At 46.2% G+C, this 19,756-nt stretch overlaps 6 protein-coding genes across 6 annotated transcripts; 4 read left to right on the top strand and 2 right to left on the bottom strand.

Moving 5' to 3' along the window:
- Nucleotides 1–4,442: 4,442 nt before the first annotated feature.
- Nucleotides 4,443–5,203, top strand: GL218_03145 (White collar 1 protein; the record flags this gene model as incomplete). Its single annotated transcript, XM_033579693.1, has 3 exons — nucleotides 4,443–4,472; nucleotides 4,590–4,724; nucleotides 4,793–5,203. 3 exons carry the CDS (start codon nucleotides 4,443–4,445, stop codon nucleotides 5,201–5,203), a joined length of 576 nt encoding a protein of 191 aa, XP_033436041.1.
- Nucleotides 5,204–7,879: 2,676 nt separating this feature from the next.
- GL218_03144 (uncharacterized protein) lies at nucleotides 7,880–8,582 on the bottom strand (the record flags this gene model as incomplete). The annotated part of the gene is made up of 2 exons (XM_033579692.1): nucleotides 7,880–8,323; nucleotides 8,388–8,582. 2 exons carry the CDS (start codon nucleotides 8,580–8,582, stop codon nucleotides 7,880–7,882), a joined length of 639 nt encoding a protein of 212 aa, XP_033436040.1.
- Nucleotides 8,583–9,786: 1,204 nt separating this feature from the next.
- GL218_03143 (putative peroxygenase 3) lies at nucleotides 9,787–10,530 on the top strand (the record flags this gene model as incomplete). The annotated part of the gene is made up of 1 exon (XM_033579691.1): nucleotides 9,787–10,530. One exon carries the CDS (start codon nucleotides 9,787–9,789, stop codon nucleotides 10,528–10,530), a length of 744 nt encoding a protein of 247 aa, XP_033436039.1.
- Nucleotides 10,531–10,788: 258 nt separating this feature from the next.
- GL218_03142 (putative g2-specific serine threonine protein kinase protein) lies at nucleotides 10,789–12,393 on the bottom strand (the record flags this gene model as incomplete). Its single annotated transcript, XM_033579690.1, has 2 exons — nucleotides 10,789–11,391; nucleotides 11,449–12,393. The coding sequence occupies 2 exons, from the start codon at nucleotides 12,391–12,393 to the stop codon at nucleotides 10,789–10,791; spliced, it is 1,548 nt and encodes a 515-aa protein (XP_033436038.1).
- A 2,548-nt stretch (nucleotides 12,394–14,941) lies between these two features.
- GL218_03141 (uncharacterized protein) lies at nucleotides 14,942–16,813 on the top strand (the record flags this gene model as incomplete). Its single annotated transcript, XM_033579689.1, has 3 exons — nucleotides 14,942–15,004; nucleotides 15,067–15,496; nucleotides 15,552–16,813. The coding sequence occupies 3 exons, from the start codon at nucleotides 14,942–14,944 to the stop codon at nucleotides 16,811–16,813; spliced, it is 1,755 nt and encodes a 584-aa protein (XP_033436037.1).
- An 867-nt stretch (nucleotides 16,814–17,680) lies between these two features.
- GL218_03140 (uncharacterized protein) lies at nucleotides 17,681–19,639 on the top strand (the record flags this gene model as incomplete). Its single annotated transcript, XM_033579688.1, has 1 exon — nucleotides 17,681–19,639. The coding sequence occupies one exon, from the start codon at nucleotides 17,681–17,683 to the stop codon at nucleotides 19,637–19,639; it is 1,959 nt and encodes a 652-aa protein (XP_033436036.1).
- Nucleotides 19,640–19,756: the final 117 nt, after the last annotated feature.

The following is a 19,756-nucleotide window of genomic DNA, read 5'->3' as shown; positions in this document are numbered from 1 at the left end:
GGAAGTTGACCGGCTTGACTACGTTATGGCGTTGGCATTCATTCGTTTCACTTTCAGACAAAAGGATAATATAACGGATGGGTGGATAGCTCCGTAGTGAGTGTCAAGTCGGAGTCGGTCAGCGTAGAAGACTACCAGTGCGTGGTCTTCGTATTACGATATGATGTTTGTACGAGTACTGTTTCTATCTGCCTAGACGTCTACGTCGCAGCTCGGCATGATATGGGTCTACGAGTGCCAATTCGGTTCGTTTTGCGGTGTTGACAACGGCAACGGCGTTGGGGAGCGAGCATATATACATAAGCATGAGAAGCGGTGCGCAAGCACATTTGTATTGTATTGTATTGTATTGTATTGCATTACATTGTATTCAGCACTTGGCCTACCAGGTCACAAGAATTCGATAGGTTATGATGGGCTCTTGGAGCCGTGCATGTTTTGTTTTCTCAACTATGGTGGCTAGATATTGCTTACTTTATGTTGGTGCTTGTGTTTTACTTAATGTTTATGTTGTAGTCTCGTATTTGTCTTAATGGTAATGTTAACATGATATCCATTCCATTCTAATGGCGATGGAGTATATGAGTGCGGCTAAATATAGTAGATACCCGAGGCATAGTCCAAGATGCTTTCTATAATTAGGTACTCAGTCTACGATGTACTATTCGTACCTGGGTATACCAATAGGTGGTCTTTGTTTATTATCCATGGGAAATAACTTTGACTTCTAAATATCCGACTATAAAGTGCGTACTTTAAAAAGTAGGTAAATATACCGAAGATTCTCGCTTCGTAATATTTACCGTAAGTTATGTCCTCGAGTGCCTGCGAGTTATATAATATACTATATCTACTTCCTAAAGAATATGGTCAGATATAATATTGTACTAAATCAAGCATATGGCTTATTGGCACTTGAGGACTTTTGTATAAAGAAAATTATTTAATTTAGATATTAAATAGTATTACTTTATATTTTGTTTAGTTAACCTTATACTTGTATCTATAACCCTTTAGTTATGACAGTAGACTTAAGCTATGATATAAATCAAACTAATGTAAATAACAACATAACTCAAAATACAACACCGAGAGTTATTATTGTAAGCAGTGTCCGAGAGTAAGAAGTCGTAGCACTTGTTTTACTCGAAACATCGAAGACATACATAGCTTTAGGACAGTATACATTTAACGTCAAGATTTCCACCTAGCATCTATAATTGTGTATTTGTTGTTTCAACTTCGAGATCCAGAAATAAACCGTATAACTGGAGCGAGAACCGTTGAAAGGGCCTATTTCACGTTCTTATACAACAAGTTGTCGTGCCATTGTTTAATAAGCATATCTCATTGACGTAATTATCCTAGATAGATATTTATAAGCCTTATCAATACTGATATACAGCAGTCGAGGTGATATAAGCAAGATTTGTCACTAGTTTCTATTGGCCCGGGAGAACTTCTCGAAAAGGCTACCACCTCGTGATAGTAATTTATCAAACCCCACGTCATAGAGTGATGTAGTGGCTAGAGAGCTTAACAGACCAATGGCTTATTTGTAGAGTGTTACTTATGTCCATCACGGTCTAGGCCACAAGGTCTGCTTTTGTCCCCAGTAAGTTTCTCGAGGGGGGTTTTATGAAATCAGCAGGTAGCCTTATTTATTCGCCATTGCATTCAAGCGATTAGATATCACTGCAATTGCTACCTAGCTTGGAATATGATTGGACTAGGTTAATATCTTTTGACACGAAAATGCATGAATTATAGGAGGTTGTGGAGTCTGTTTCTATTTAAGGCATTATTATAGCAACTCGATTGACAAAATAGGTTATTTAAGGAAGCTGAACTATTTCCTTCTGTGATCTAATATGCCGTTGATCGGCCTAGATTTGTATTAACAGCCCAGTCCGTTTTGATGTAACTGGAGCAATTGTTCCGTCGTATTAACTTAGCAATACTAACACCAACTATATTGTAAGGACCAACTTCGGACGATTTGAAGTTTGGATAGGTGCTTAAATGGCATTGCCGTGATTCTCAAATCTGGGTTATAGCAATTAACTACTGTGTGCAGCATAAAGACACGTAATTCTGATAAATATGTACTAGGTCATATCACGCTCGGCTTTAGCCTTGACCGGATTATATCTCGTGCACCATGTAGTCACGATAAGAACCATGCTGTGGCAAGTGGTATGTATTCAGGGTTTCTTACGGACTTCCCTATCTTGATTTATAAAACGTTACATTCAAAGCATCTTGGACCATACATTACCTACGAGATGGAATAGAAGTCAAAGGATTACCATTGATGGTTATAAACTAAAAATATATACTTTTGTTCTTAAACTTGCCGAAACTTGCAGTTTTATAATGATAAAAAAAACAATAAACTGGAAAAACTACTTATGTGCCAGAAACGCATATGTAAAATGCCCACTCGACTATTGAACTACTTAAGGCTGTTCAGCTACGGTTATCTTTTTATTGTTTTTAAAAAAGCAAAGCCTGTGCAACGTCGAGGGATCATCGGGATCGACAACGGCGCTTTAGAATCGGATTTTTAAAATAGGGGATTTTAAATGCAGCAAGACACGACATGTAATATAGCTTGCAATTTTTAAAAATGCGATGAATAACTGTAAATCTCGATTCTTGCTTAGGTAGTTAGTGCTATTATTATGTCTTTAAAACCCCCTTTCTACTAATATATTGTCTTAAATAAATAGCAACAATAATATTAATCGGCATATAACGTCGAACTTGAATTTTTTCGTCGGTGCGTCATCGAAGATGGCTTATTGCAGATCATTATATACATATAATACGAAAACTTATACGCTTACACGCTTACGCACTTACACGACAGTTACGGTTGAATAATGATGCTTATCACGTGGAGGCCGGGCTTTGAGGCTGATTGAAATCGGCCATGTGCCGATGTGCCGGGGGTTAGCATCGGGCATAACGCACGGACCTAGTGGATTCATTAATTTTATTGGTGGATCTGCATGAAGAGATTCCCCACTTGGCTTATAGCTTAAAATTCCCGATCCAATAACGATGACGATGACAGATTCTTTCAAGATCTCGACGGAAACCGCTTCTGCAGCGATCGATGCGTGAATATGTACATCGGGTTACGTGATGTAACACGGCTCAACAGCTCAACAGCCAAGTCGGTCTTCATCCATTTACTAGAAACATTTTTTTTTACTATTTACTATTTACTAGTTTTTACTATTATTACTTTAGGTACCTAATTTTACCTGCATTTACCTGCATTGACGCCTAAAGCCAAGGTTTGAATTGACCGTTGCGTTGTCACATCGCCATCTGCCTAAGAGCCTCCATCAGACCGGTCGAGGCTTTTTATGCAGTTACTTAACGAATGCCACGCTCAAATAGTAAGTAGGTATATTGACACATTGCTGATTTACGAGTTATGGTGAATTTTTTAATGTTGTGCAATGTAGAGCAGATGGTCCCCGAGGCTATCTACCACTAAGAATAGGTCGTTTCTCTTAACAGCAACGAGTATGTCTAAGAAGCGTGTCTAAGGGAGCTCAAGCAAGCATAGATCATAGAGCATGAGACCTGAGACCTAAGACCTTAAGACCTAAGACAAAGGATGTGAAACCGAACAATTGGATATCTTTCAACCATCGGATTTTAGGATTCTGATCACAGATGCGCAAAACTGTAATTAGACTCTTTTTTTCCCGAACTAGAATAGATCATGATCGCGTTCCCGTTAACCATGGTATGCTTTAAGCCGGTCTAGGAACGGGGGGCCTGTAGCTCAAAGATGGGGCCTTTATCATGTTCGATCAGAGCTATGACATGGGATGATGGCGATCATCCAACAGAGGCGCACCCGAACATCCTACTGCCCGTACTCCTCCTTGCCCGTATTTCTGCCTGTATTCTCGGCAACCTCTCTATATGCTATACCGATGGACTAGAACATTCCATCCTTCAGTTCTGCCCGCTTGCGATCCAACGTCCGGATCTCATTAATACGAAACATCACGCGCAGTCGATTTACTAAGACATCTTTCATACCTACCTACCTTTTGCGATTCAAAAGCTAGATTCGAAGCCATATAATAGTAGTGTAAGACATGAGTCGAGTTAGACGGTGCACAAGCTGTACCTATCCACTGCCAAGTCCCAATTATTCCGTCGTTTAAATATAGCAGAATACCTGCATCGCAGCCTTGCGAGCTTCAAGGAAATAGGAGCATTAGCTAAACGCTACTATACTTAGACTGTTCCAGGTTACAGTGGAGATTTTATCCTAAGGATTCTAAGTTATAAGCTTGTCTACCCGCCGCCTATCTCTCTCTCTCGTCATAAGGATCCAACATTCTCGGGATACGCTTGGACTTACACATAACTATACTATCATTAATTAATACCATCTCACAACGACTATCATGAATCCTTGGGAAGAGAATGCATTGCAAGTATGTCACTTACATCCCCCCCTAGATATTTCTACTGCAGGCTGTCTGGCAGTATTTATATTACCTGCCGGATAGCGTCATATCAAGCCAATCGCTTACTTGCTTTTGGCAATACAGTACCAATACCAAGACAATAGAGCATTTACAGGAGTACCGGCTAGCATTGCAACGGATCCAAAAGACACTGTACACGATGGTATTATCTACCCCGGGCTCTATGCGCCGAGCGGCTTTGATATGATGAGCATACTCGTAAGTTCCTATACGAGGCATCTCCTACAGATGACCTACCATAATTCTCTATCTAACACAGCCCCAAGATCCGAGTCATGACAAGACCCAATCCCGTCATCGAACTCGGCCCCATCGACGCTTCCTGCGCCCTCATCATGTGCGACCTCCAGCAGCAAGACTACCCCATCGTCTACGCCTCCGGCCCCTTCACCGAGCTAACCGGCTACTCCCCCTCCGAGGTCATCGGCCTCAACTGCCGCTTCCTCCAAGCGCCCGGCGGCAGAGTCCGCAAACAGTCGCCCCGCAAGCACGTGCACAAGGACGTCCTCAAGCGGATGCGCCGGTCCGTCGAAGCTAACGAAGAGCTGGCTGTCGAAATCGTCAATTTCAAGAAAAACGGCGATCGCTTCGTCAACGTGCTGACTATGATCCCCGTGCACTGGGACAGTCAGACGCCGCGGTACTCGGTGGGCTTTTTGGCGGAGAAGACTTGGTGAGGCGGTAGGCAAGCAAGCAAGCAGTCGGTTTTCGGAAACTACCAGCTTGATTTTGAAGCAACGAATATAAAAAAGAGGGGGGAAGACAATAAGGAGGGCGAGGGCGTTAGGCAGCGAACTTTTTTCTTCTTCGAATTCGAAATATGATACCCCGTCGTTAATCCACGCTATCAGGCGCCAGCATCACGGTTTATTTTTTTGGTTGGTTGGTTTTTCCCTTTTTATCCGTCGGCCAGGCGCATTTTCTGCTTTTAGGCATATAAATCTGCATCTGATACCCCAAAATCTTTTCTACCTATTATCACGGACTACTGGCATGCTGTCGATGGGATTCATGGAAGCGCGTTTTGAAGATTATATATATTCCTTTGGGAACGGGGGAAGGGGGTGGGGGGCGGGGATAGGACAAGGACGAGGTCGAGGACGATATATGAGGTTATGAATTAATGGGTTCTGTTATGGACGGGATATATGGTTGTTCATATGTTCAGCCTCTAAATTTACGGTCTATATATACATATATACACTGGCTACTGGGTTTAGGTGATATATCATGGAATAGAAGGGGATTTGTATTAGCCTCCTTAGATTCTTGAATGATGTTACTATGTCCCTTGTGAGAATTTAAAGGTTGGACAGTATACATCAGTGAAGCATCTTATTATTGTTCATACCTAGATGAATTCCAATCTATGCTCTAGTATATATTTTACGATAATCAGTCCAATGGGTGTAAATAACTAATGCTATACAATACTAGAAAACGAAAGACCCCCTTGACAAGGAAACTCTTAACCTAGCGAACAAAGCACAGCTAGTTCGGGCAGCCCTCTCTCCTGGTATATCGTGTCCTCGCCCAAACCGGGGCTCTTGCGGGTCAATAGCATCCAGACCGATAGTATCTTAGCCAGCACCCACCCACCTTCTATCCTTTCATCTGGGCATGTCATGTCATGCCATGCCATGCATACTCTTACCTCCCTCCCTCCTTACCTCCTAGACACATACATGCAACAGCATCAAAAACGACACACGTTAATCGAAACTACAGCTATAGTAACAAGTAGTAATAATAGGGGAAGGGGGACGGGGGGATCTTCAAGCCGAGTTGTCGAATACGAATGACTGACAGACAGACTAACCGAACACCCCTACCTCCCTAATGCAGGTAGGGTGACATCCTTATCCACTCTCCATCTCTCTTCGATCGCCCTACCGTAGGCAGGTCGTCCCCATCGGAGAGTGACTTACATGCATTGCTTTCCTTTCCTTTCCTTTTTTTTTTCTATCTTTCCTTTTCGGTGATTCGGTTAAGACTGCGTTTTTGCGCTGAGACCTGTACCGAGACGACGGAACCGGTGGGGATAAGGGAAGAAGGGTATTGATTATTGCTGTGCGAGTGTGTGTGTATGTGTGTGTGCGCTTATTCCTGCCGGTGGTGGTGGTGGCGAGATGGGCTTGTTGGAGAGGGGAGGGGATGTTGGCTTGTTGCATACAGGTTTCTTTTCTCTTGAGCATACATGATGATGATGATGATGGAGAGATAGGTGTTGTCTTAGTATGTCACTTGTCTAGGTGCATGAGGTAGGGTGGGCTATTGACTCAGTAACCCAATGTAGCTATCTAGTTTTCTCGTTTTACTAATTGGGCCTACGTAAAGGGGATTGATTCTGTATATTGTCTACTTACCTATCTGGATATAGTAGTTGAGATTTATATGTAAATATTATATCCCAGGGCTTCTGTGCTCGCATCTTAATTCTGCTGCTATTCGCGATGGGCGCCCATGCTTGGAGCGAGCTAGCTGTGTGTATTATAGAATATATGTTAGGGGGCTAGATCTAATGGTATTGTTCGTGATGAATAGACATCGTAATAGTACAGCATCTTAGACTGGAGAATATACGAATTACCTTTTAAGACATTGGTGACTGTTGTGACCCCGATGCTTAATCTCTAGACAACCTCTCCTAAGCAATAGTACACGGCTATGACACTCTTCGAAAGCTCATCTATCTTCGTCGTAAGAGCCAGCACATGTGAGTTAGTTTACGACTCGATGAGGCGTGTGCATATTATTATATCATTTGATAAGTCAACAGCTATAAACAGACTTAATTACTCTACTCCGTCCAAGGGCAAGTCTCATGTTAGAGAATCGTGAGCACCTCTATTAGCCTACTATCCCTACAACATTGGTATCTTTTATTCCTGAGAAACAACATCTAATAAATAGGACCCTTACGGACAGCACACCCAAGCGGAACCTCCGTTCTGCTCTGAGCCGCGCAGGGTCGACGATTTTAATTACCATGCCCCGATCCTCTCCGGCTGCCTATCCCCGCGCCATGTCCTTCCTTGCCTTACATATAAGACGCGGCGTACTTCGTCAAGATACGGAGCCCTCGACTTTACACGAGGGAGCTAAACGACTATCGCAAAGCTTTCATCTGTACCCGAGCCCTATGTCATTACCACATCAAACTTAGAAAACCGTCCCTCAGACGAGCTTTAATAATCACGCAACTCTCTCTAGCCCACGCGTCTCCTTGCCACGGAGTGCGCTGAATCTTCATAGTTCATAGCCTCTCCATAACACGAAGATCCGCGGTTCCTAATTCCGAGGACCTGAACCCGAATCTCGTAGAATGAACTGTTCATTAAAACCGCACCTTCTTATCTCGTCTCGACTCCTAATCCCTCCTCCAGAGTCCCCAACGAGCCTAGCTTATCATCCAGCCAGCGCGCCAGCTCCTCTGCCTGTCGCCGCGTAGCCACCACCGCCGTAGCCGCAACGCTAGTCGTAGTCGCGATACTCGCCGTCGTCGCGGCTCCGGCACTAACCACGCTTTCAACTTCCGACGGCGATCCAAGCGGCGTTGCGAGATGCGGCTCGTTTGAATTCGACTGGTGCTGTTGTGCAGGAGGCACCGTCCGCGCCGGGGTATGCGTGACGTAGTCACTCCCCGCCCCCTCGGCGCCCGCGCTCGGACCAATACACACGAACAGCAGGCCGCAGCGCAGTCGTCGGATAACCATGACCCCGGCTACGAGTTGTATCGTCACGGCGCTGGGCATCGGATGAGGTACTAGCGAGGGGGAGGAAGGGAATGTAGACGACTGTGTACGCTGAGAGTGGGGCAAGGCCTCGGCGACGGTCTCAGGCGTCGAATATAAAGCCCACACGGAAGCGGCGACGGTGCATTGCGTGCGCAGGGTGCTGAGAGTGGGGTGACGCGTGGGCGAGGAGCTTGCCGGAGAGCGTCGTTAGGACCGCGGTGTGTACCTGGGGCCCGAGGTTGGCGCTGAGGAAGGCGGTTAGGCGCTTTGTGAGGAGGAGAGAGGGCGTGGGGGAGGATGGCTGTTGTTGGTTGGGCATCGTGGGTGGTGTTGTACGTTGTGCGATCTCACGTGTGGACTTTTGGGGGGGTTGGAGGGGGGGGAGATATAACGAAAGTGGGAAAGTTGAAGGTAATTATTATAGCCGTGGAAAGACGACGGCGCGCCAGCGCTATCTACGCTGAATTTCTCATTGACTGGAGCGTGGTTAATAGCTTTTCGCTGTTTAATTTGTTTGGGATAATCGTCGGTGGATTATAGTGTTGTCGATCTGTTTTTTTCACTTGACCATGATCATCATCGCGATGGTGGCAGAAGGTTGGTTGGGTTAAGTGCTAAGCTGTAAGTTTGGGTGACGTCGAGGGTTGGCAGCCGTCAGCCTTCAGGGGCTTAGGTATGACTTACTTGAATGGTCCGAGCGCCTAGCGCTGTAATTATAGCGAACTTCGGCCGTTTCTAGTGTGATAAGATAAGGTTGAGTTGCATCTCCTTCCCCATCCCCATCCCCATTCCGCTAACAATCCACCAAACTCTTTCCTCGTGCGGTATGGAGTCTAGTCCGGTATATTGCATCTCGTGCTTGGACGAATAATAGTCTACTAAAAGTTAAACAACTCAAATTGAAGTACATAACTCTATGTTACAGCGATATAGTTAGTTAAGTATAAAAAAGGTAGTTAACTAGACTGTGAGAAAAGATTGTTTGGGTATCTATAGACTGATTCACGTGATTGACATATAGCTCTTGAGTCCAAGATGTGCAAGTAATCATATAAGAATCTAAGAAACGTTCATTGATACTCACTTTATCCTACTATATTTATGCTTTAAGAATGATTCAAAATAACAGCTAGAAAGAGAGTCAGTCAGCGGCCTTGAATTGAACCTAGAGAAACGATGTTGTCTTAAGGTATGTGATTGATATTTGACCTACTAATGACGATGTTTATTCTCGTAATTCCCGGCCGGCAAGGCTTCACAAGCATAAATAGATGCAGCTGTTCCGGCGAGCTGCATTATCGTCCAACAGTTGGGCTTGGGGTCCAAATCCACTCAACCCTAGAAAAACAACGAATAACTAATATAATCTCAATCTCTTTTTTTTCTTCCGGTTCCTCGAGGTTGTAAATAATAATTTAACCTCAAGTCACGATAATTCTATAAGGTAGATTTCTAGATCTTCAACTAGGGTATATCGAAACTTGATAGTATAAGCGAAGACTCTAAGCTGAGCTTGGAATCGAATGGCGAACACTACTACCGCCTCGCCCCCTCATCAGGTTCAAGAGCATATCAATGGTGATATAAACGGCCGCCCACCACTAGCGAATAGAGGAACTTCAAAATCGTCCCTGAAGAACACTCCATCTACCCTGCAACAGCACATCGCGTTCTTCGACCGCGACAATGACGGAGTCATCTGGCCGCTAGACGTATACAACGGGTTTCGCGATCTAGGATTCTGCATCCTCTTCTCCCTGGGCTCCCTCCTCATCCCCATCTTCTTCTCCTATCCCACGCGGCTAGGCCACTCATGGATCCCCGACCCGTTCCTGCGCATCTACGTCAATGACATCCATAAGGCGAAGCATGGCTCCGACTCAGGCGTCTACGACTTCGACGGGAACTTTAGTCCGGAACGGTTCGACCGGATGTTCACGCGCTTCGACACGTCTGGCACCGGCGGGCTCGACGTAGACGATCTGAGGTTGCTGCTGAGTAAGGACCGGTGCGCGGCTGATCCGGCGGGCTGGAGCTTTGCGTTCATGGAGGTCTGGACGACGTGGCTTTTGCTGCAGGAGGACGGTCGGGTCTGGAAGGATGATCTGAGAGCGTGTTATGAGGGCACGCTGTTCTGGAAGATAAGCGAGGAGAGGGCTAAAGGGGATGGTTGGCAGAAAGGCTATGGGATTCACGACTTTGTGCAGAGCTTGTGGCTTCATGGGACTTGGAAGAGTTGGGAAACACAGACTAAGCAAGCTACCTAGTTAAATTGATTATAGGTTGAATACATGAGGTTTTCGATCGTATCTAACGACTATTACTAGGCTAAGTAAGTCATCGCTATGGAACGTTACCTCATTTTAAGATTCAAGATATGGGATGTTGTATTCCTATCAGTGAAATAAGTTATAATATACCCTTTTGCGAAATTCAGCTCCGTCCACCATCCAACTAGCGCCCCTTATAGTAATCTACCAACCCTCCAGGCTTCAGCGACCTTAAAAGCTATCCCATCCATAAATCTACGGATCAAAGTCCCAATTGTCATCGGGCGGGATATCGCTAAGAGGATACGGTCTCTCGTCATCGTCATTCGCCAAGTCCTGGTGGGTAAAGGCCGGTACTTGGAGCTCTTCAAGTTCAGTATCCTCATGGTCGTCGAAACGCCAGGGGCCCTTTTCCATTTGCAGTTTATCCACGATCCGGTTCATTTCCACGGTTGCGTTCCATATCTCGTTCTTCGCTATTGCGTCTTCTGAAGCTTGCTGGGTCCGCTGAGCCTCGACGGTGACCAGCTCTTGGCCCTCGTCAGTGCTAATCCTCCACCGTCTGAACCTCTCGAAGGCTTCGACGCATAGGTGGGAGGTTAGGGTATCTCGGTTTGGGAAAAGGTATGTGCCATCCGCTGACTTCTCGTCTGGGTTGAGCGTCATCATCCTGATTATCACGTTCTTTAACCCAACCGAGTAATCCACGCCTTCGAGATTATACCTTACTCCGTGCTTGGTTACATTTTCGATGTGATCATTCACATTTGTTTTTGTTCCTGAGGGAGGTATCATCATCCCCAGCAAGATCTCGCCAAATGCCCTCCACTCGCTGATTACGGTGTAAGGCTGATCCGGCTAGCGATGGGGTTAGTAAACATTTCTAAATGAGGCATATGAATCTCGTAGACTTACCTGTTCCTTATAAGTATAGCCATATTGATTATCTCTCTGGATGAGGGCATCTAATGATGCGTTGACACCCCCCTTTCGTGGAACCAAGGCCTTGCCCCTGATCCGTTCGACACTGGACTTGCCGTCTCCGTTATGGTGACTCGATAAGTATATACTACTATAGTTGCCTAGCTTGCACTGCCCGTATGTCTCTTTGCGTCTAGGCTGTTGGAATTGTATATTGGCGGGAGTGATATCCCGGTGTAGAGCAGGATTCCAATCCGGAGTGGGATCCATACCGTATTTATTGGGACCTATACGGATGAGTTCTGGACTACCATCATGTAACCACGCCAGGGCCTTCAAGACTGAAGTAAGCACATGCCAGCATAGGGATTCTGGTAAGAACTTCTTTAGCTTTTTCGTTTTATGGGCATCGACATCGACATCGGCCATTTTAGCATCGGTGTCGGATGCCTCATCTTCGACATCGTCGTCCTCCGATGTGCTGTCATCGGCCTCTTGGTCTGGTTTGTATTTTTCATATTCTTCGACCAAAAGGTTCTCCAAGGTTCCGGCGTCGCAATTATCCCAGACGATAAAGGTTCGTTTTTCGTAGTCTCTCGATTTGGGCTTCTGCATTGCAATAGAGAACCAGTCCCGCAAGCATATTAGGTTCTCGTGGTTTATGATAGCCTTGACTTCTTGGAGCAAATTGGCCCCATCCGGGCCTAATAGGAAACCTACCCCATTCTTCAGAGTACTATTCGAATCCGAGTCTGAATCTGTGTCATCGTACAAGTCCGGTTCAAAGTCCGTCGTAGCCAACATATCAGTGATATCATGAGCCAAAAGTGCGGTCCTATCAAGTTTCTTGCATATCGCCCAGATACCGGGGGCGAGCTCGGTGTGGAAGTCATAATCTAAAGCCCTCTGATAATCATCATATGGGCTCGTGAACTCCATGGTGACGCTGGTTATTAGCGAATCGCTATTCAAACTAAGAAAAAGACTACCTGGTGTAAGAAGGATGACAATCATGGGTTAAACTATGAATACCTTAATTTTGATATAGAGGTGTTGAGGCGGATTCTTTTGGAATGCTGGGCCTTCCAATGCCTTTGTTCCTCACATCCGTACAAGGAAAAGGCTACATTCCAAAGACAGATTCGTCCAGAGACCTTCGGGTTTCCCACAAACAGTTGATTTCAACAGCGTCCATTGTTCATTTCGTAAGACTAATATCGCATTGCGACTTCTTGATAAACCAATGCATGCGTGGCGTATATTCGGTACTCAACTCGTAGCTCATAAAGAGCTGATATTATATGGTTGTGGTAGAGGCTATAGTGACGAAGCCTTTTCCTACCCATAGGTAGATATGTGTGTAGATTTCTATTAACCTTGGTTACTGTTCTTCCTTCAACTCGGAATAACAATATGTTTAATTTTTATCTCGATACCCTGCTATAGCCTTGTTATCGGTCAGTGACTGGACCATTACTCACTAGAATAATGGTAAGACTTATTGAGCGCCTTTATATATTTTGATATGTTACTCAACACATCTTTATACAGAATGTGATCCATCTCGATAGATAGTAGGTGGGAAGCCGTATATAATAATGAGTGTTCGTGATTGGGATCCGACATATACGCAGATAGACTCGTAGAGGATGCCAATGAAAAGATAAAAATAACCCTATCACCTAACGAAAACGAACGCCAAGAAGGGTCCTGCCGCCCTATTTGGAGATCTGATCTAAGGATTCGTTGATATTATAATGTAGCTGAGACGGTACATAGTCTACCGCAGAGGAGCCCACCGTAGAAGCGCGTATATATCGGGGTCTTAGGTAGTTAAATTGGAGCTATCTGTTCCGTTGGTTGTGAGGATTTGAACCGACCAGACGCCAAAAAACCACGTAGGGTAAAATATAAATCAATTCACGCATATTGCAATTTCGTAGGTTAGTAACGGTCGGTAAAGGATTTTAGCCGCCTAAGTATATAGAAAATGTAAACAATCAGAACAGTTCAAATAAATGCACGACGTTTCAATGTTTCATGTTTCCTTTAAATTGGGCAGTTATTAATTGGTAGTTGGTTAATAGTACATAGGTATTTTTTATCAGGGTTACAATATGTACCTAAAGTATGTAAGGTACGTAGGTACATTTATTTCCTGCAGAATCCATGCACCTAAACGCGTAGATGCGTGGGTACCTCCGTAAGTTGCTGAATAAGGTCCACCAGACAAGCACTTTCAAACTGACGAAAGGAAGCTAAGGAGCCAAGGAGCCACAGGGGTCTAGCGCTAATCTGAATTTAGTGTCCGTACCTTGCATGACTGGGGTAAGTAGTCCAATTAGAGGTCGAGTTGATAAATTTATACGCAGGTACATCGGTTGTGTTCAATTCTGGATTGCCTGTTTTTGCAATCTGCGCGCAATCTCAAACCGCCAAAACGGTCGACCCGATTTCACTCCCCCCCTCTTCTAACCCAGGAACCAACCAAGCCCCCCCTCCGAGGCCTTGCCCTCCCCTTTTTTGCAATCCTTTTGTTCGGTCGCAAATGTCAATTGACCACTTTGTCCCTCAATCTTACCTAACAAAAAAATATTCGGAGAACAATAAACATAACGACATTCGTTCAATAGGCTATCAAGTGCTGTGGTTTTTATTATCCACCACTGCCCACTCTCTTTTATCACCGAGATACCCACTTGGTCCACGTTTCACCCAATTCCGTCTTTGATACTCCATCCGAGCACTTCTTCCCCATTGTGCCCTGTGCCCTGGGAGTCGATCAAACAAAGCCGAGCAACACCAGCCAACGTTGGACCTGTGCTCCTTACTCGTTCAAGCCTTGATTACTTTGTCATTCGACTCTGACCTTTCGGTACTGGAGATTCAACCAAACCGAGACATTACTTGGACCATTCCTTTGACCACTCTTACTTCCAACCGAAAAGCGAACCGTCAAAACCGCAGTCTAAGAATACCTAATCTTCGACTGCAATGAGACCGCGATAGCGGCCTCCCGCATTTTTCGGATACCCACTAGCATGTATAGCATATCTCCCCGCTAGTGCGCTGAGACCTATCATTACGGACGGGTATCATTTCCAACGCCTCCTTGTCTTAGGACGACGTTCGTCTCTCTCTTACGAATAACCCTTCCGGGATTTCTTTTTTTTTTCTTCTCAAGTCTTTTCTTAACGCTCTACGAGCTCAAGCTCTCCTTTTGATTCGAGAGCGCGGTCGATTACTTCGCGGGCGAGGAGCGACGACTGTGCAACACGGCTGGTCCGATTGAACAATTGACAATTGATTGAAGACGGAGCAGGATTGGTTTCGAGGGTGTCACGACTTCAATTACATTTACTTACCTTCTTTTCTTCAAAGCCAATCCCTTGATTGGCAACATTTTGATACCCCATCCCCTTCGTTTTGTTAGTTTCCCACACTCGGGTGGGCAGGTTCTTGTCACAGCGACTTCACATCTAGCAACATGGGTTGCTTTAGAGGTCGAAAAGAGGCGGAAATCCGTCCTGAACAGAAGTGGGATGCTATTGTAGGTTCCCTCTAAGTGCACGTTCACTAGTCAAATTTCATGCTAACGACTTCGCTCTATAGAGTCTGAAAGACTTTAAGTCAACATCATGTTTCACTCCTTTCGCCTACGCTTACCTTTACTTTTCTCTTATTATATCCATTGCCGTTTATGGTGTTGATACCTTTACCGCTATCAATTTGTTAGCGTTCAATACCTGGTCGTCTAGTATTGAACCTACTCAGCTTGTCTCGAGAGACGTATCGAAATGGATTTTTGCGATTTGCATCATCGCCTCTTTCATTAACTTGGGATTCGAACATATTCGTGCTATGAGGGTCATGAAGCGAGGAAGTGTAGCTGAATGCTACCTTGACAGTCTCGCCGTGCGCTTAGAAAGTGTCCGGTTCGGGCAGGGTCAAGGATGGAGGCGCTTTCTCGTCTTCGCCGAATTGACTAAGTCTAGGAAGGGTGCTGAGTACGTCGCGCTCTTTACGTACTTCAACTTCCAATGTAAGTATCGATCCTTGCAAACGGAGCAAGAAGTAAGCTGCTGACCTAGCCTTAGCCTGGATTCGAGTTATATTCTGTTCCGGACCGCGACAAGCTGTCAATGCTCTGACCTTGTTATCTGTTTACAACTCAAATCTCATTCCGACCGATGTTTCTTCGGTGCAGAGCACGCTCGGGACATTCTTTGGCAAACTCGAACATCTCGCCGACGAAAACAAGCAGCAGGTGGTGATCCTATCGGGTATGGTGTTCACTTTAGTCATCTGGGTTTTCTCTGTCATTTTTCTACTCACCGCAGCTCTATTCTACGTGTTCTTCCTCTGGCATTATATCCCCCGACAGGACGGTGGACTCCACGGCTACTGTGAGCGGAAGGTCAACAAACGATTGACAAAAATCGTGACAATCAAAGTCAATAAGGCTATTGCCAAGGAAGAGCGAGATCGGATGAGGGCCGAGGTTAGGGCGGCGAAGAAGGCCGGCGAAAAGCCGCCCCTTGGACGACAAGCGACCTTACCGACCATACCGACTTTGATGGACGACGGTAGCGAAGACAAACTCCCGGACATGCCTATGCTCAATCGTAACGACACCATGGCTACCTTGCCACCATATACCTCGCGACCTGGTTCGCAGCATAGTATTGAACTTAATTCCTGGGATCAAAAGCGACCTGCACCGTCACGACAGGGAACAATGAACACGAATGCCTCAGCATCTAGCTTCTCTTCGCGAACTCCCTTGGTGGGTAATGCAGCCGGAATGGGTTTTGATCGATCGGCATCTCCCGCACCGACTCTACCGCAAATTGACATGGCCAACTTCCAGCCGCCTGCGCGTCCGGGAACTGCAGCCTCAAATAGGAGTTTCGGGCCCGGTCCCCAACCTGCCCGGGTACAGACTAACGGGAGCGGATTCGGTGCCGGATATGCTGCAAGCCCGTCTACGTATTCGCCGGATACCTCGTCTCCGATGGACGGCTATCGCCGACCTGCGCCCGTGCCCCGTCCGTATAACCAAATGGGTGGACGCTCTAGTCCAGCTCCATCCGTTTATTCGAACCGCGGGCCGCCTTCGAATGGGCCACCATCCTACGGTGGCCAACCTTACCCACCCCCTCGTAGTATCACGAATCCTATGCCCTCTGGACAGAGAATGCCACCACAGCGGAATATGACAGCACCGATGCCGCCCCGGCAGCAGGATGGTTACTACGGGCAGCGCCCTGGAATGGCTCCGAATCACCAGAGGGATACGAGCCAGGGATATAATTATGGTAGTGATATGGAATCGCAGCGTGATTTTCCAAGATACTAGTAGTATTGTATTCACTGCTGAATGACGGTTACGCAAGGGGAGCGGGATAGAAGCGGATACCCTTAATATCATACCACTTACGTGAATAACGTTGATGGTATATCCTTGATCATGGTTTGGACTGGTGTGAATAGGCAGTAGGCCGTCGCGTTTAGGAAGCGTCCGGACAAAGTGGCGTTCAGAGGCAAATTCCGATGATTTTTTAAATAATGAGACTCGATGTATTATACATAGCACGTATTTTGCTGGCATTCTGTCGAGTAGCTACGGCTACTAGTTTAACCTATACTACGGATATTCCTCGGCCTTTGCGTGCGCATGTGTATTAACTGCTTCTTTGCAAGTGATAGGCTCGATATTTCCAATTAGGTTAGTTCTTTTGCGCCCTCGTTTTCTGCGGAGTCGGGGTTTGAATTCTAAGACTAATTAATTCCCCGGCGCGCCCTTTTGACAATTTAATAACTTATGCCTTCTCATAGGCTGTTTCTCCAACGGGATTTATATGTTCGTGGTGATGGCGTCACAGAATCCTTGTTTCTGGGGATTGTGGAGGCTTACCCAACATGTAGTTTACCCTTAGCAGATAGAAACTAAGGCGAATGCTATTTTTGTCATGGCCGTCTGGCTATTAGTAAGTTCTAGTATAGAAATCAGTAATTATTCCTAGACTATTATGAATGCACTTTTATATTAATTGAGGACTATTCTCTGTGTTGAGTTGGATTACTTGCGGGGTTTTCTTACTTGACTGTTTTTCTATTCTTGCGCTCGACGACTCGCTATACTTCTTTATATATAAAGATATAACTACTTATATTGTATCTACGTAAACTGTTAAGTCAAATTAGGTTGAATTATACTACACCGATGGCTCAACTTATAGCCCTCGACTCGAGTTTCCACCCTGGCGAGCAGGCGGTTCATAAGCTTCTACGCGTGCCGCACCGCGAGAACCCAACGCATCATAGCTTACCACCGCAGCTTGGATACCGCGTCGCGATTTCGCCGCTTGTGGCGGTCGGGACGCTGGATAGGCAAGGTAGGCCGTGGGCAAGCGTGTGGGGAGGTGAGAAGGGGTTCGCTCAGCCGGTGGCTAGGAGTGTTTTAGGGGTTAGGGCGACGGTGGGGGAGACGTGGGATCCGGTTGTTAGGGAGTTACTTGCCGTTGAGGATGGTAAGGGGGAAGTAGAGGAGGGAAATAATGGAGATGGAAGACAGATCGTCAACGATGCAGTCATCAAACCGGAAGGGGGTAAGCTGATGGCGGGTCTGTCGATCGATCCCGAGACAAGAGACAGAGTTAAACTTGCCGGCGTAATGGCTGTTGGTACTGCGACAAAGACAACGCCCGGCGTTGCGGACTTGCAACTTGCGTTCCGTGTCGATGAGGCTTTGGGGAATTGCCCGAAATACATCAATAAGAAACGCATCTCGCCTCGCGTGCCTTCACCACAGCTTGTAAGCGAGGGAACTGGCGTTCCGCTACCCCAGGCGGCGATCAAGTTACTAGACAAAGCAGACCTGTTTTTTATCGCGAGCAAACATGGCACTAAGAGCATGGACGTGAATATCCGCGGCGGTCCGCCAGGATTCGTACGTGTGCTAAGGAATAGAGATGAGAGTGCCGGTGGTGCTGCATTGGTCTATCCAGAGTACTCTGGTAATCGATTGTACCAGACGTTGGGAAATATTCATAATGACCCAGCCGTCGGCATCGTGGTCCCGGACTTTGAAACAGGTGATGTGCTATACCTGACAGGAAACGCGGCGATCCTAGTTGGCGAAGTAGCGGCTGTGGTGATGCCGCATGCGAAGTTAGCCATACGTGTTGAAGTCGTGGAAGCTCGGTTTGTGCGAGAGGGTCTGTCGTTTAGGGGCGAGGTTATCGATTACTCGCCGTATAACCCAATCGTCCGGCGATTGGCATGCGAGAAGGGATCTGATGATCCTGCGGCGGGTTCAAGTAGTGACGCCACTGCTACAGCAAGGCTGATCACTCGGGAGAGACTTACACCAACGATCTCGAGATACGTGTTTAAGCTTACTGCCTCAGGAGCAAAGGATAATACAAGGAAGCGGTTGAAAGCTTGGCATCCCGGACACCATGTCACGTTGGACTTCAGCGGGGAGCTGGATATGGGATACTCACACATGCGGGATGAGGACCCGCAGAGTCTGAACGACGACTTCGTGCGCACGTTCACGGTAAGTAGGCCTATCAATATTGGGGTTGTGGATGAAGAGGGGTATATTAAGGAGGATACGGAACCGGAGCTTGAGATTACGGTTCGGAGACACGGTCCGGCGACGGCATTGCTGGAGCGCTGGAATATAAGGGTCCCGCTTGAGATCCCAGTGATGGGGTTCGGCGGCGCGGAAGGGTTTAGATTACCAACAAGGAGTGGTAAAGGGGATGAAAATATAAGCGTGTTTGTTGCCGCGGGCGTAGGAATCACACCGTTGATGGCACAAGGCGCTAGTGTTCTAAAAGCTACGGGAGAAGGAAATAAACTCAAGCTACTCTGGAGTATGAAAGGCGAAGATGTGCCTCTAGCAGCAGACGTGCTAGAGAAGATAAGCGGCCTCGGACACGCGACGAAGCTCTTCGTCACCGGGAAGATAGGCGAGAGGGAGCGGGCTATTATATCTACAATACGGGGGCTTGGCGCAGAAGTGGTAGAGCGGAGGATAGAGGCTGGTGATGTGTTGGTGGAGGGCGAGAAGGGACGGAGGAAGTATTATTTATGCGCGGGTCCGGAGATGACTAGGGAGTTGTTGAAGTGGACGGAGGGCGAGGAGGTGGTTTATGAAAGCTTTGAGTATTAGGAAGAACTTTGCGAGTTGATATGAAGGATTGATGGGATACATATGGTTAAATACTAAATAAGGTCTTTATATTTTCAAATAGCAACTATAAAATATATGTTGCGATTGGATTAGGGT

Source organism: Daldinia childiae, assembly GCF_008694065.1.
Source record: "Daldinia childiae strain JS-1345 chromosome Unknown Scaffold3, whole genome shotgun sequence".
Taxonomy (NCBI): Eukaryota; Fungi; Ascomycota; class Sordariomycetes; order Xylariales; family Hypoxylaceae; genus Daldinia; species Daldinia childiae.
Note: the sequence above shows the minus strand (reverse complement) of the source record. Positions and strands in the feature narration are given on the sequence as shown.